This window comes from Spinacia oleracea, chromosome 3 (genome assembly GCF_020520425.1).
Source record: "Spinacia oleracea cultivar Varoflay chromosome 3, BTI_SOV_V1, whole genome shotgun sequence".
NCBI classification, from domain to species: Eukaryota; Viridiplantae; Streptophyta; class Magnoliopsida; order Caryophyllales; family Amaranthaceae; genus Spinacia; species Spinacia oleracea.
In genome coordinates, this window is record NC_079489.1 from 17276931 (window position 1) to 17294120 (window position 17190).

The following is a 17190-nucleotide window of genomic DNA, read 5'->3' on the forward strand; positions in this document are numbered from 1 at the left end:
ATTTATATCTTAACTTTAGAGTATGATTCTACCCGTTGATGGATTTACATATGTTGTGAATTATTTGTCCGATAAACTTCCATTCAACAAGTTCTATAGATATAATTAAAATCAACCGAAGTATTCGTGATGTAAGCATACTTCAGCCAGCTTGAAACTGAATTATATTGGATTCGTGTTTGTATTTAAGTTTTTGTTGTGTTTGATTTCATCTTACTTAAGTAACTCACGTACATTAATTCTTTACTTTGTTTTAACGCAAAAGTCGATGGTGGAGTATTACACGTATAGGTTGCACACAAAAAAAGTGAAGCACAAACTTTAATTCTAGGGGGGCGATTGATGCAACAAATTATAGTAGACTGCTACTGTGCAATTGAAGACAAAATGTTGTCTTTTATCCGGCACAACGAACTACAATTTAGGTCTGAAACTTACACCAACATAGAATATACAATGATAAACGTTGACACAACCGGGGTTGCAACTTGCAAGCCCACATGTGTCCATAACATTCACCGCAAACCCGAGATGCACAGAAGTAAAAGGGCAACAGACGGAAGATCGTCCCAATATCAAAAGTGCATCAAGATTTTTAAAAAGAATTTTACTTGGATAGTTAGATATCATTAGATGTTTTTTTTAAGCAAGGCTATTGTAGTTATTGATAATAAATGGTGATTGTAATTTTAATTACCTTAATAATACGGTTTTTTCATGAAATGCCCCTGAGGTTTGGAATAATGCACCAAATACCCCTGCGCGTTTCAAAATTCATAGAATACCCCTATTTTTTCCAAACTGTTAACCAAATACCCCTATTATGACTTTCCGTTAGTACTCCGTTAAGTCATGTTTATAATTCATAAAATACACCTACATATAAAGTTATTGCATAATATACACCTATTTATAAAGTTCTTTGCATCAAATACCCAAAATTCCTTTAAAACTGCAGAATTTGAATCCAACGTCTAGTTTGAATTTCTAATTTTCCTAGCAATGAAGTAGAGCAGTTTGTAACAAATTTCCAGCAATAAATAGGAATTATATTCCATAAAAAGCCGATTAATTTGCAGAGTAGCTTTACAAAAACTCTGATTATATTGCCATTGCCATATACATTTGAAAGTCTATAAAAGCTCTTGAAAATTCAAAGTAAGCCGGTAATAATACCCTTGCAATGAACATGTACAATCAGTCTTGTACTACAATGCATCACATTCTTGGTTACCTTGCTTGAGCCATTTCCATCCTTAAGAAAGAACTACACCAATAGAACGCAAATTAGTTTTGCAGTCCCAATTCCAACAGCAAACCAAAGTAATAACTTCAAATATTCCGCCTTTAACCTTCATTTGATAATCTCTTTGCAGCTGAATCATGTTTATGTCACCAGCTTTACAATAGAGTTTTAACTGATGACTGATCTTCAGAGTGTTGTTCAGAGACATAATATAATGATGTTCAGGAATTTGAGATGCAATGTGCCATAAAAGTAAGGTTCTTGGTAGCATAATTGGGTCAGAAACAAAGTCAACAATTCCTGCCCTGTATTGTTGTTTTCACACTTTCCCAGTCCATTTGTGGAACCCCCGCTAATTCTGACTATTCACCTAAACCCTTGCCTTCAGATCTCGTACTTCACAGTCTTAGATCTCTAATGTTCAAAACTTGATAGTTCCATACTTGATACTTAATTTGTTGTTTTAGAATTTAGATAACTATCAACTCTTCCCATTATTTCAATACCTTTCAACCCAAATGTAGTTACTCCATCATCACACAGTACCTCACAAAAATTGAGCGGCTTTCAAGCATATTTCTCTCTTCTCCCACCTCCCATGGCTTCCGATTCTCTCCCCTCCCCTGGAAATGGCGCCCATACCCCCAAGAAACCCAAGCTCAATCTGTCAATCACCTCCCCCTCCACCAACAACAACCACAAGAAGATCGAACAAGATCAAACCGCTCTCAAAACCCTAATTTCTCCCACCGAAATCGCCGCCGAATTCACCCACCATGACCACGCCAACAACAGACGTTTCTGGTGTTGTCCCTCCTCCGTCATCTCCGCCCAACGATGGTGGCAGCTCCTCTTCCTCCGCCAACCCGATTTTTTGTAATTCTCTCTCCTCCGCTCTGGGATCAACTCCTCCCGCCGTCTTCTCCTCCCGTTAATCAATGCCTCTCACCTTGATGAAATCTCACTCGTCGACAACGCCAATGGAGGAGATAGAGAGTTGACCGGGTCACCGATGCCATCGACGGTGCAACAGAGAAAGTCAAACCCTGGCCGAGGTTGGCGACGGTAGCGGGGGCGAAGATGGTGACGGGGTGAGGAGTGGTGTTGGTTCAGTGGGAGGAGAGAGAAAGTTTGGGTGGGTTGAGTGGGAGAGAGAAAGTATGCAGATGAATGGGATTTAAGTCACATAAGGGTAAAAACGTAAATTCCTACTAACGGAGGACTAACGGACGTTAAGTCCAAGTGTATTTTATGAACAGTTGGAAAAAATAGGGGTATTCTATGAATTTTGAAATGCGCAGGGGTATTTGGTGCATTATTGCAAACCTCAGGGGCATTTCATGAAAAAACCGTTAATAATAAGGATTCTATTCACTCTTTATTCTCCTCTGTTATTTTTTGTACATTGGAACTTAATCCCTTTTCGGGTGTTTGTTTATCTATTTTTATTTGATTTTTTCTTTATTAATATCTTTAAATATAAGTCTATTTAATATCAGACTCAATGATCGATGACGATTAACCAATTTCTTCGGTTCCCCTGCTAAATGTAATACTTCTTTCAAATCGATCAAATGTGAGAGTTGTTTAGAAATATAGTTGAGTCCAAAGTGTAGCCTAAATAATGTTGTTAATCGTCATCAATTAGTGTTGTTAATTGTTAATGTTGGACTCAACTATTAAAAATAATGATGGACTCAACCACTAAAAATGTCATCAATTAATGTTGTAAATCGTTAATGTTTGACTCGAGTATTAAAAATAAACCGCTTTAACTTTTTAATAGCCTTAAAACCGCATAGGCCCACATTAGTAGTTCCTTTTATATTGAAGGAAACTGAAAGCAAAATAAAAGGGGACATTGGGGTAAATAAAATACGATATACGAAAATGAAACAATCTCTAAGGATGGACTAAATAGAATATGGGGCGAGAAAATGAGGACAAAGGAAGTCTATAAGGATGGATTTGTTGAGATCACATGAATAACTAACTTGAGTTTTACCATTATTGAACTAACCATTTTAAAACTCAGTTTTTCTATCAGTGCCTTATGCATAAACATTTAAATCGTTAAAAACACATTTATACTCCAACTTGAAAAGGGACATATTTCAACTTTCTATTACGGCTATAATTTATAAAACACCTATCTGTATACGATGATATAATAAGAAAAATATGTATTTTTCATTACAAACCCGTGCATAGCACAGGCTTCAATACTAGTTGTATACATTTCTAGGTTGTTTTATTTGTTTTCGTCAAATAATCGCGTTCAAATTATATAATTTTTTTCAAAAAAAAAATAGTCAAAACAATTATAGTCGTACATGGAGAGAATAATTTAAAATGTAATAAAGAAATCAAGAAGTAATTATAATGCCTTAGAGCATCTCCAATGGTAAGCAAATTGGTAAGTTGCTTTCATATGCCACATCAGATTTTCAAGCTACTATTTTTTCATGTGTATTTTGCTCCAATGGTTAGCAAGTTGCTTGAAATTTTTTAACAATTTTTTAAAATTTATTTTTATTATTCAATTCACATGTTTATCAAATAAATAAATTTTTCCGTTCTTTTTTTTCCCAAGCTAATTAGCTTTGTAGAGCTAATTTGCTTAAATTGGCTAATTGTTCATATGTACTCCAATGGTTAGCTAGTAGCTAGAAATTTTATGAAAATTGCAAGCTAGTCCTTATATGTAACCATTGGAGATGCTCTTAGTCATATTTTGTTTTAATATCATAATAATACCGTACATAAATCCAAAAAGTTCTTTAGCTTTGCCCAATCTAATTGATTCAAGAGGGTCGAAGTAAGAAACTCGAATATCACTGTAATGTTAATACGAACACCGTTTAGGGTTTTATTCAATTTTGCCATATATTGAAATATAATACACAACATTTATATTATACAACATACGAAACAAATATATACAGAACTTTAAACTAAAATAGTAGTGCAGTGTTTAAAAATATAGGAAGAGCATACAACTAATATAATGACTTAATACTACATAACTATAACAAATCATATTAGCTATAATAAGCATAGGTTCGTCCGCCTATCAGATCTCCATTGTCGACAAACAGAAAAAGATTAAACAGTGTCATGTAATTTAATGCATTCGATAATAAAAAAAAAACATATGAAATTAGCATTAGTAATAAATTAATGATGTTCTCATTACCACCGTTCTCAAACATTCGTAACAATTTGCATTAGTGACAAACATTTCTCAAATTTGCATTATTAACAAACATTTTTCAGCTTGATTACAAGATTATATACAGTGGGAAAGGTAATGTTACTGCTGGTTTTTTGAATGCCCCAATTTTATCTCTCTCTTTTTCTTTTTTTTTTATAATAATTTCACTGTGTTTGGGCGGGATATAATTTTAGGGAAGAATGACGGTTTTCCTCCCGCTCACCTAACCCTAAACGACGCAAATGCTGAAATAATTTCCCCCCATTTTTCCTGCTTTCCCCCCAATTCTGATTTTTTTTTTTGCTTATGTGGACCACTAATGGACCAAGGTACTAGGGTCCCAGTTACCCTCAGTATTTTTTTTCACGGTTCCTTTACTGCTTTATTTTTTTGTTTTCTGGGATTATATATGGTGGTTACTTTCATACTTTGTATGGTATGGTCAGGCCCAGCCCGACCCGTTCTTAGATAAATTAATTGGAAGTTCATACAGGCCCAAACAAATCCCAGCCCGATATTGCCGGTTAAAGTCCAGCCCAGCCCAGCCTGTAAAAAATTGTGTTGAGCATGGCCCGACCCGTTTACTTTTGGACCAACCCGGCCCTAACCCGGCCCGTTGAACAGGTATAGTCGTGACACCCAAAGCGGTCGTGAAAGTCGAAGACCACCGCCGATGTCATCGTTAGAGGTGAGAATTGAAGAGCCTTGATTGAATCGCCGTCGACGGTCATGGCCGCCCTTTTTTGCTCGAGTCTCATCCTACTGAAGGACGGTAACTCCTCTTTAATTTTTTATATTTATTTTGTTGTTTTTGTTGATTTTGCTGCTGAAACCCTAAACATTGGCATGCCAAGAGCCAGTTAGAGAGCATATGATTCTATTTTTATGGAAACTTTACTTGAAATCTGTTATGATTAATTGATCTTCTATCACCAACGATCCTATCTCTCGCCTGGTCTGCCCTGAGATTGATTTTGGTTCAATTGATTGGAAATATTGGAAATTGAATGGGAATTCTGGAAATTGATTGGAAATTGTGGTTGATTTTGCAATTTTAACTTTAGGGTTATACCAACTTAAGAAAAGGGAGTGAAAGTTGACATGTTCAAATTGCTTAATCCTGAAATTAAGCAATTTATGATAATAGTTACTTACTTCAGAATCCTTTTGAAGCAGATTATGCTTAAATTTCTAGCTTTTCGGCGTTGCATTTGTTCTGGTAATTAAATGGAAGAAACTAATACCTGCTAGAGATGTTGAACTATGCGTTAAATGTCAGTGATTGAAGATTGGTTCCCCTGCTACCTCGTCTGTGTTTAAGTGAGCATCTTGGAATTATATCCACCTATATATGTGTCTCTCTCCATCATCATTGTAATTCCATTGTCGTGGTAGCAAAGAAATATATTCCATTGCTGTGTTGATATTCTCTCAACTAAGTAATGGTTTTAATAATTATTAATGCAAACAAGTATTCTGATTTCTTGCTCAAGTATATCTTCTTTATAGTTTCGTTGCAAAATATATTTACACCATGTCAATCTGTCATTGCAAAATTTACAACCCGTTTTCTACTGTTTGTCTTTCTTTATAGATTGTCCTTTCATGCTGTGAGTTTCTAAGATTTGTTTTACAATTAATTGAGTGGGGTTGTTATATATAATGCTTCTTGCAACCGTTTAACTGCTTGCCTGCTTGTATTCTGCAAGCAGATTAATCGTTTCTTAGATATACCTTATGCCACTATGAATTAGGAATTCTGGACTACATAAATTTGTCCTAATCGATTCCGATCTAAAACCGAACACTCACTTATTTAGCTCCTGAATGCTGGGCTGAAGAACACGGTGTTGTAGGTGAATTTTTCACTATGGCAACATCCTAGAGAAAAGGCCTAGTTGTCATGAAGTGACAGGGGTTTTACTTCTGTTCTGCTCGCAGTTAGCTTGTTGCTGTTGTTGAGTGACAGATGCAGGGTTCCAGTTTGAAGAGTTGTTAGATGTTCAGTCAGATGGGAAGCTGTTGTTGCAACGGCTTGAAGTTGAGTGCCTGCCTGCCTTTTCTTGCTGTTAATCCTGGTCAACAATACTAGAGTTGACTTGCTGTGTTTGTGCCTTGTTCTTTTTATTGTTTGTTTGCTCATTAAGGTGAAAGAGTGTCATTTCATTATGGGCTTATTGATTGGTCCTTTGTACTTGGTATGATCTATCTTAGTCTTTCATGTTTGCCTCTTCATCTAATTTTGTGTAATCAATAGATCCCAGGCAATTAAGAATCTAAAGGTAGAACTCGATGGTATCTTTGTTACTCATTCTTCTCATAGCTTGATGTTTTCTTTGGTCCTTCCAGCAGCTTGTTTAATGTTCAAGGCCACTGATCCCACCAACTTCTGCATCATCTTTTGATGATTTGCCATCTAATTTTTATCATGTATTTGCTCATTAAGTCATATCTTTCCCTCTTAATTTGTCAAATTTGTTTATCAAATTTGTCATCTTTTCTTTTAGTTTGGTGAGATGAATAAGAAATTGAAGGAGGTGGGGGGATAAGTGCTACTCTTGGTTGTGTTTTTTCCCCAAATTAATTTCAGAATTGAAGAATGTTTCATCCAAATTCCGGTCATGATTTCAGTATCATAGATGTGGTCTATGCAGGACAAATATTAACCAAATTGGGAAAAAAAATAAGATCAGGAGAAATCAAACAGAAAAGTTCGACTTTAGTTGTCCTGTGCTTCTTTTTCTCTCACTTGATCATTCTTTTAGTTTATTGCATTTAAGTTGCAGCTGATAGTATTAGTATGAACTTTTACCTCTTATGGTACTTATAATTCTCACTTAATCTTTCTTTTAGTTTATTGCACTGAAGTTGCTGACAATCAATTGTTTTTGATTTGTGGGCTTCATTATGAAACTCATAAACACCTGGTAGGTGAGTTTTTGTATCCAGAGAACTGGTTGGGTATGAAGAATTAAATTACTTCCTTCCTCAGATGTTGATCTCGAGTTAGTGCAGAATTCCTCATTTCAGGGAAGAATTAAGTTGTTGCTTCTGCTATTAGTCAACCATATGCTTGGATGTAAATTACCTTGAAAAAACGAACTTGAACATCAGTAATCGGGTTGCTTTCTCTTTGTTTTTGAATTGCATCTTTCTATATGGTCTCAACTTTGACGTGACTTCTAAGTTCTAACGTTTGTTTGTTTTATGAATCAGGAAAGGGTTTCCATTGGGACTGAAGTAGTCTGTCATTCAAAAGAACACACTATAGGAAATATGTTTGGAGAAGCAAGCGTCACAAATGAAACTTCCAACAATTTGGTGCTAAGCAGGTAGTTTAATCATTGATGTTTTCTGTATCTGTTTTTTACTTTTGTAAAAAATTGAAACAAACTGATGTGTTTTACCATTATCTGGGGTAACGATAATGAACGATCTGTCAGTAACAGTCAAATAGAATCTGATAGCCAACAAAAATCATTTGTCATTCATTCTAGAGACCGCAGAAGGTTGATGTTTTGTTCAAAGAGATGATTTTGTTAAAGGAACAAACCAATTCCATGGAAATAGAACTAAATGAAATGCAAGAGAGGCATAAGGTGAAAGACAGCAACTTATCATGTGAGTTCACAACCTTAAGAATGCATAGAGAGCTGATAATCCTATTCCCTCGATTTTTGCAGAGCTTTTTGAGTAATAACCGAAGGATAAAGCTTAATAGAAGTTTCCCACAGCGAAAAAATAAATAAATTGTATCTTGTTCTTGTGAATAATATCATATGTGCTTACCATACATGGGAAGCTCGGAATAATATCTCCTGGAATCAGGCTGTCCTACATCCGGATCTCCAAGGTATGTTGGAGAATTCAAGGCATGCAGAATGAGAAATGGACACTAAAGATAGGAACTGTTTCTGCAATATTAGTTTTAATAGATGTTGACTATTGGCAACTGAGTTTTTGACAATAGTTGACTTTTCTGTTGTTGTATTTTGTTGCTGGTTTCTGCTTGTTACAGTTTGCAGGTCTAAGTTTACTTATGTCGACCTGTGCAGGCTGACAGTTTGACACTAGCTTTGCGAATCTGATGTTTGTTTGTTTTTTTTGTAAAAAAATCTTCAAGGCAAGTCAATGGTGTTAATCAACTGGATCCACCAACGCCAATGTGAAATTCACTACACCAACGCCAAAATTCAATCGGCCATTTTATCGCCAGCCACGGTATTTTGTAATTTTCATTGAATTTGTTTCACCCAACCTCTCTAAATCCTCTTAAAAGTACCATTACCCTTTTCTAATAAAAAGAGCCTATTAGCTCAATTGGTAGAGCTTTTTGCAATTGCACAATGATGTAGGTTCGAATCCTACATAGGCTACTATTAGTTTATGATATTATTCTCCTATTGGTTTACTTTATTTTATGATATAAGAATAAACCTCATAATCCAAGAAAAAAAATATCAGAAACATAATTCATGTCAAATAAGTCGGAAAAATGAACAGAAGAAAATAAAAAACACAGTTATGAGAACAAAATATGGATATAAATAAAAGAACAATAAAAATCAAAGACCTGATCAATAAATTCGAAGAACAACAACAAAGTTTGTGAATTTCAACAAAAAACTTTGATAAATTTTTTAATTCAAAATCGAATTGATCGAGACAAAACCACAACAATAAACGAAAACAAAATAACTTGGCAGAAATTTGCGAGAACGAGAAGTCTAAGATGCGAAGCGAAAAGGTGTGAAGACTCGAAATTGAGGTGTGAGAAATCACAATAGAAGAGAGAAAGGGTAGGAAGAGAGAGAAAATGAAATGAGGAAGACATTCAAAGTGAAATTACAAGAATACCCTTACTGAAGCGTGTAAGTTGATATCCGTTCGATTTGACCGAGATCAACAATCTAGATGAGTTTTCAGTTCTCATTATAGGAATAGATTCTCACAAGATCTAAATTCTTTTACAATTGCTAAAATAACTTTTGGGGTAATTTAAATTTCACTAATGATTAAAAAGGCTTTTAGAGGTTCCCTAAGGCTTTATTTGGTTGGGAGGAATTGGAAGGAAAAGAAAAGAAAAGAAAGGAAAGGTAAAATACGGTTTTCTGTATTTGGTACAAATAATTATTTGGGAAGTGAAAGGAAATGAAGGGAATTGGAAGGAAAACTTCTTTATAAAATTTTCCCTTTCCTTTCCTCCCAAAATTGGAGGAATTTAGAAGGAAAGAGAAAATTAAAAGCTGTAATTTATATTTCCTTTCTCTTCCCTTCCTTTCTTTCCTTTAAACCAAAAACAGGAAAATAAAATGTCTTTCTCTTCCGTTCTTTTCCTTTCTTTTCCCTTCCTTTCTTTTCTCTTCCTTTTCTTTACTAATAATGAACCAAATAGGGCCTAAGCTTCACTAATGGGAAAAAGAACATTTAGGACCAATTTAAATTTCAGGCAACATTTAGGGGCAACTCAAATTTCATTGATGCTAAAAAAAAAAGGTTTTTGAGGCAACCATTATTTCATTAAAGCTAAAAAGTACCTTTTTGGGGCAACTAAAATTTAACTGATGCTGAAAAAAAGGTTTTAGAGTCAACCATTATTTCATTAATGCTAAAAAAAATACTTCTAAGGGCAACATAATTCGCTGATGCTAAAAAAGGTTTTTGACACTACCATTATTCATTGATGATGAAAAGTACAATTTAGATGCAACGTAAATTTCATTGACGCTAAAAAGAAAGTTTTAGAGGCAACCATTAGTTCACTAATGCTAAAAGGTACTTTTTAGGGACAACATAAATTTTGTTGATGCTAAAGAAACGTTTTAGAGGCAACCATTATTTTACTAATGCTAAAAAGTACTTTTAGGGGCAGCCTAAATTTCTCTGACGCTAAAAGTAATTTTCATAGGCTACCATAATGAACTAATGCTAAAAAGCACTTTTAGAGGACATCAATAATTAGTTGCCTCAAGCCCTCAAGGTGTTGCGTCTATATGTAAATTTTCTTGTAGTGTAAATCAGATAATACTTGGAAAAAAGAAAAGAAGGAAAGATGTTTGTGTAAGTGGACAGTTTCTTGAATTTATTTTGTTAGAGTGCCAACTTTCGAACGGCTCTTCGTGGAACACTCTACGGTACTTGTAGTTGTGACTTGTGAGGTTGAAGGTTGCATCTTACAATTTGAAACAATTAAAGATACACTTGATAATCAGCAATTCCGCACAACATATGTTGGACAACCATAAACACTAAGTTATGTACAGTTTCCCCACTGGCTACATCCAGTTTTAAGTTGGGTTTACTACGAAATGGTTAAGAATCCTTAAAGAACTTCATTCCCCACCTCACTGTCTCTTGATTTCGAGCTCACTTCACCAAGAATTTGGTATTCTACACTTGAATGCTCGTCCACATCTATTGCTGCTGGTGCAGTGTTTGTGTCACTATGAGAAACAGCAAAAAGTTAACATCGTATCAGCATTACAACAATAGTTCAAGGGAAGAATGTTAAACTTATGAAGCAAGAAAGAGATCAGGTTATACTTTTTGCAATAGATGACAAGTCCCACAACCACAATTGCGAAAGAAACGTAGTATAGCCAATCAACCTGTCCATAAGAAATACTCTTAATTATCAGATCCAGCAGTACAATAATGCAAAAACAACAGGTCTTGTCCATAAAAAAGTAGCGAGGTTAAGAAACTATTCGACAAAGAATCAATTGTGTATAACCTTGTACAGAGGATAAATAACGTTTACAACAGTACCTCCTCATGATAAAATAGTATGCGGATGACAACAGCCCACATATCAGATGTGAGAACAGATAGATTGAACAATGTTGCTCCACTTAACTACACAGAAAAGGTATGCATCAGAACTAAAAAACACAATTCATAAACACCAATTTAATTACTCCCCGGAGTGGTATCCTAAACACCAGCAATTTACTTGGTCCATAGAAGCAATCATAGTTGTACAACCATATAATAATCAGAGAGTTAAATCCCCTACCTTAAAAAGTAAAGGAACAAGGCTGTAGAATAAACAAGATCCCACCGTATATGCAGCAAATACTAGTATCTGAAAGAAATAAAAAAAAAACCAAGTAAATCTACCATTTCAGAGGAGCCAATTCCAATGCTGAGAGTAGAACAATCATAGGAAAAAAACAAGTAAATCTACCATTTCAGACTAAGTATGCTACTATGTTGATATGATATCACATGATCACCCTTTTTCAAGATTCAAAAGTAAGCAAAGTTTTAACAACATGCAGAACTAACCAGATATCTTAGGCTACTATTAACTGCTCTACTAGCCAACTATCTTCACAGAAACTAACATCAATTTTGTTGTATTTTCTTGATCAACCATCCCATTTAAAAGTTAGAAAGGTCCTACAATGAACTAAATCAAGCTGCATTACTATCAGTCTGTGATCAGCACATGCAAATTGAAACAATTAGCACTATTGAAATGGTGTGATAAGTATACTCACAATATCTGTAGACCACTCAATTGCCTCCAAATTGCGTCTCTCCATCAGTGTGCTGATAGAAGGTTATGGATTGGAACAATATCAATTAAGGTATTGGTGTATAAGTTGAAGCTGAGTTGAAATGAGCAGAAAAGGATACATCTGACACACGCTCACCAGCAATCCAAAAACACCAAGCATTGATATAACTTCAACAAGGTCTTTCTGTTTGACACAGAATTCCTGCATAAAATTTTAGATGCTCCTATGTTACAGAAAAGGAATATGGACGGAGAGGTAGAGCTGAAAAGGAAGATGAGTAAACATTGTGCAAGGAGTTGCAGAATAGATGTTGGTCAAGAAAATCAAAGTTTGTCCATAATTCAAATAATTGATTTTCAATGTTGTATTGTCAGCAATATCTATTTTTGGACTTTTATAAAAGTTCAGATGCAATAGCATGAGAGTGCAGGAGTGCATGCAGGACAAAAGGAAGCAATATTCAACGGAAGAGAAAAATAATCAACTTACCTCACCAACATTACTCAATGCATAAAATAGAGTAGCAACAGTTACAAGAAAATCACCAAGAAGAGGACTAGACCCACCTGAAAAACATAACACTGTGTCAGTTGAAAACTAAATTGTGATTATCCAGTCAAATTATTAATAGCTTGGATGAGGAGTACACCATAAGGAAAGATTAAACCATTAAACTACCTGAAACCAATAAAGGGTAAATATCCATCACGTGTTCTAAACTGCACCAACTTGGGCATCCTCTATAGTGCCTTCAACAGTTCATCATAGAACAATACCAACTTAGACTTAACAGTGCACTATTTTAGCCTTCGACAGTTCATCAAAGATTACATGCAACATACAAGCTTAGAAACTGGTGGCTAACTTACAAGTAGACCATTCATTTGGCTTCATAGAAACTAAGATACACAAATAGGTAGCTATAGTACAGATTGTGATAAGCAATACAACCGAATAGCTGGTTAAAGTACATGCATGCATGTTCTTGACATATGTATTTTCTAAGTAAAGGGACTAAATGATGCATAACAAGTCCATTACAGGCATTGGCAAATTACAATTTACAATTGGATTCGAGTGGATGAGTTAACATGGAAACTGAGAGGTAATGACCTCATATATTGCAATCTTTCCTACAACAATGAACTCATCAGGATTGAAATCAACATGAAAGTCATTTGACAAGAAATATTGACGATTGATAAAATAGGTCATCAGATAAAGAAACACTAACCTCCACCACCAATCCTAGCATCAGAGAGGAGCGCGAAGCCAAGGCCAACTACACATGTTGCAGCCCCACTGTACTGCCACATAGTGTATCTTGTGCCTATGAATATCCATGTCAAAATCATCACCCAAATTATAGTCCAGCAGTCAAATAGAGTCACACTAGTGATGGATGTAAACTGGAATGCCTTATTACCTGCATAGAGGGTTTTATAATCAGAAGAATCATCAACAACATAACTAACATCACATGAGCACACATCCACGCTTAACGCTTTCAAAATGAGTGAACAACAAATGGTAGCTAAAATATCATTTAAGATTATTCATATCTAATCACCCATTATAAACCGTTGACAAATTAACCATTACACGCAGCACATGTATATCTAAGCATCATATGCATATGTGTGCAAAACATCGCGAAACAAAAATGAGATAATAGTCGGTTCAGAATCACTCAACATTTAAAATAATGTTTCACAATGAATCTAGGAAATCAAGGTATTCAATGACCCTAACCTTGATATGCCCACAAAAACTAAACAGATTGCTGAAAATGGCAATGTGAGATAGAAATGTATGGAAAAATTGAACCAGCAAGGTAGCAACTTTTGCAGCACATCAAAATCTATGCTGATAAACCAACAACACGAAATATCCATACACATATTAAAAAGAAGTAGAATGTCATTGTTCATCTACTTAATTGAGTGTACATGTGTAATCAATAGCATTTGGCATACAATTCTAGCCATTTCACTGCATCTCTTATCCTTGATAAACAAGTATACGGCTTGAACACGCCACACCGAAAACCCAAAACCCGAAACTGATTACTAGACAGTAGTATAATACAGAGATCAGAAAGGTGGTAAGTTTAGCAGAAACCCGAAAAGTGACTACTAGACAGTAGTATAATTCTGACACACCAAGAAGAAACTAGTGAATAACCCATGTACCCAAGATTAAGGATAGGATAAGTAAAGTATAATTAAGTTTAGCAGTCTGAAGCAGTTTATGTATTGTACTCAACTTACAAAAGAAATTCCCTTGAACATCAACAAAGGCTAAGAGAGCATAATAATACCAAGGAACCTGCATGTCCAAATTCTAACACAATAATGTCAATAACCATTAACTTTGCAATTTTTTTGGTTTCAAGTGTATAGAGAGGAACAAAGACTAAAACATACCACCAATTTCTTACGCCTAAAGAGCATGATACTCCCATAAATCAAAGTCAAACCAAAATAAGTGAAGAATGAAAGTGTGACTGGAGCATCAACACCTGCCAAAAATTAACAGAGAATATAACAACGTAAAATAATAAATAAAATAAAAAGAACCCCAATTTAACCCAGATTTAATAGAACATGATTAGGTATTTAGTTTCTACTTTGAAGTAACTTGATTTACATTGATAAAAATGACGCTGAATCTTTCCCTAGAACAAAAAATGAAAATAACTTACCACGAGTCGCTAAATAAGATGCGGCGAAGCTGGTAGTTGCCATAATAAAGGAGAGAAGTTGACCCAGAAATAGAATGAAGATTACTCCACATACTGATTCATGCTTCTTCACCCAATTACAGTAACTAGATCCTTTCATTTTAAGTTGGTTGTTGTTCTGAAGATGGAAATTGTTGTTATGGAGTTCAGATGCTACAAATTGACAGTATTTCTGCCAATTATTACAAGTACTAGTAATTAATTAAAATAGCAACAAAATTAGGTGTAAGCGTCTGATCCATGGATTAAATATAATCGTTTTGATACGGTGCTCGGTGTATATTGATGTCGTGTTGTTTATTAGAGGTTGATTTAAGGGGTGTTTGGTAAACATAAGGTACTTGACCTGTTGTTGCTTGAGTGCGTTTCCTTAAAGAAATCCATTATCCATTGAAGCACTATTCACGAGTAGGCCTGGTTATTGGGCGGATCGGGATGGGTCAGTGCGGGTCACTAGTGGGTCGGGTCAATTGTGGGTCATAGAAAAATACATGTGGGATAGGGTCGGATAAGGGTAGTACGGGTCAGGATCATAGCCGAAAGCTAATAGGGCCAGGGTCATAGCAAAAAAAAAATTCCAAGTAGCAACAGACCAACAGTACTCCTCCTGTAACAATTCTTTTTCAGTTTGCCTTGTTTTTATACACGAAACATTTAAATTCAGAATAATAAAAGCAATGATCAGAAGCAACAAAGGTATATGGATGAGATTGAATTTCATTCTTGATTTAGTTTAGAATATACAGTTTTCATAAACCACGGCAAGCCAAGCCACGTTCTTAATTACATTACTCACTAGCTAAAGCATGTTCGATATTAGTAATTCCCTAGCAACATACAAAATCAGCAGAAGTCCACACTTTTAAGTACTTCCAAAATACTTAGTAATACCAGCAACTGCATCAAGTCAGCAAAGAACAAAATTAAAATGAAGGAGATTTTCTATTAGCTGATTCGATGGTCCAAAACAACAGTTTGAACATTTCTTAAACCAATAGTTTAGCAACCTTCGAATAATCAAGCCTAGAAAATCAATGAAAGTATAATCTAAGAAGAGAGAGAAAATTTACCGAAAACCCCAAAAAAAAATATTTTTTCCGAAAATGGAAACGAGAATTGAGTTTTACAATGAAACAAGTTAAGGAATTACAAGAATAAGTGGGTAAAACTGCAGAAAGTTGAAGAATTGAAAATTACCAACAAGCAATTACCCCTCTGTTTAAACATCTAAGAAGAGAGAGAAAATTTATCGAAAGTCGGCAGTAGAAGAAGAACAACGGGATGGATCGATGAGTAGTGAGGAGAGAGAAACTAAGATTACGTATGAGGGAGGAGAGAGAAAGTAAAAGGGGATTTTGAGATCGATTTTGAAACAGCAATATGAAATCATCCCACTTTTGAAGTTAAAGATGGCTGTTAAAAATGCAGAGAAGTACATCCAAACTGAAATACGATTAAAATATTGTATTTTGACCAGATTTTGACCCTTTATTTATGTTTTGAAGTTACTGAGCTTTTTTAAGAAATACTGTATAAGAGCCCTATAAGCAAATACCCTATAAAAGCCCTGTCCAATAAGAAGGTAAAGGGTACCCTTTTAAAATTGGTTCTACCCTTATACCCATTGGACTACCCTGTCCAATAACCAGGCATATTCACGAGTCTCAATCTAATCCTTTTATTCTTACCAAACTAATTTCAACCATTGAAATTATTTGTATTTTCTTTATTTCATATAATTTCATTAATCAACATTTCCTAAATCATTTAAATTGTTTTCTATATTTTTTGAAATTACTTTTTCTAAAATCGAAAATAGAAAATAGGTTGGGTAATTTTTTTTGTTTTTACTGTTCATTCTCCCTCCTCCCTCCCTTCTTCTTCTTCTTCTTCTTCTTCTTCTTCTTTTTCTTCCTCCTCCTCCTCTCGTTCTTCATTCAGGGTACTCTTCTTCTTTTCTTCTTCATTTGTTCTTCCTCCGCTTCTCCCTCCTCCCTTCTTCTTCCTCTCCTGTGCTTCGTTCTTCATTAAGGGTTCTCTTCTTCTTTTCTTTTTCATTCATTTTTTTATGTTCTTCTTCATTGTCTTCTTCCTCCGTTATTCATTCATTATTTATGTTCTTCTTACTCCTCTCATGTTCATTCAATGGGTCGTTCTTCATTCTCTCCATTAACTATCCGTTATTTCTCCTTCCTAAACCTTGCTTCTTCTTCCTCTATACTGCCACTGTGATAACAATTAAGGCTATGTGCCAGAATAACACATCGAAACTATTAACTAAACTTTTAAAATCAAATTCAATATTTAATGGTCTCCTTATAATTCAGAACTGTTAAGGCCCTAATAAAAATCCAACTTTAAATAGAGCCATTAACTACAAAACATTATATAGACTTTATAAAACTATGCAAGTATAAAATACACTGCAAGCTGCAAGCTACCTCTACTAATCATGCGTTAAAAA

The 17190-nt window shown here is 34.9% G+C and overlaps 1 protein-coding gene and 1 long non-coding RNA gene across 3 annotated transcripts; one reads left to right on the forward strand and one right to left on the reverse strand.

Annotated features, from left to right (window-relative positions):
* Positions 1–5131: 5131 nt before the first annotated feature.
* On the forward strand, positions 5132–8762 carry LOC110802281 (uncharacterized). The gene is made up of 3 exons (XR_008930077.1): positions 5132–7792; positions 7904–8059; positions 8144–8762. It is a non-coding gene; the product is annotated as an uncharacterized lncRNA (long non-coding RNA).
* A 1753-nt stretch (positions 8763–10515) lies between these two features.
* LOC110802287 (uncharacterized) lies at positions 10516–15052 on the reverse strand. 2 transcript variants are annotated; one of them, XM_022007738.2, is made up of 11 exons: positions 14688–15052; positions 14410–14504; positions 14254–14311; positions 13218–13409; positions 12473–12549; positions 12102–12184; positions 11963–12014; positions 11476–11544; positions 11229–11315; positions 11004–11068; positions 10516–10903 (listed from the first exon to the last, which is right to left on the reverse strand). In XM_022007738.2, the coding sequence occupies exons 1-11, from the start codon at positions 14824–14826 to the stop codon at positions 10783–10785; spliced, it is 1038 nt and encodes a 345-aa protein (XP_021863430.1). In that variant the 5' UTR covers positions 14827–15052; the 3' UTR covers positions 10516–10782. The 2 variants fall into 2 exon arrangements, with proteins under 2 accessions (XP_021863430.1, XP_021863429.1); XM_022007737.2 differs by having other exon boundaries at positions 14254–14326; positions 14688–15051.
* Between the last annotated feature and the right edge of the window lie 2138 nt (positions 15053–17190).

Excerpts from the sequence above, each read along its gene's own strand:
- LOC110802287 (XM_022007737.2), bottom strand. The coding sequence starts at position 14,826 with ATGAAAGGATCTAGTTACTGTAATTGGGTGAAGAAGCATGAATCAGTA. Across the intron at positions 12,015-12,101 it reads CTGGTGAGCGTGTGTCAGAT|CACACTGATGGAGAGACGCA; the intron begins GTATCCTTTTCT and ends ACCTTCTATCAG. Across the intron at positions 11,545-11,962 it reads TTGAGTGGTCTACAGATATT|ATACTAGTATTTGCTGCATA; the intron begins GTGAGTATACTT and ends TATTTCTTTCAG.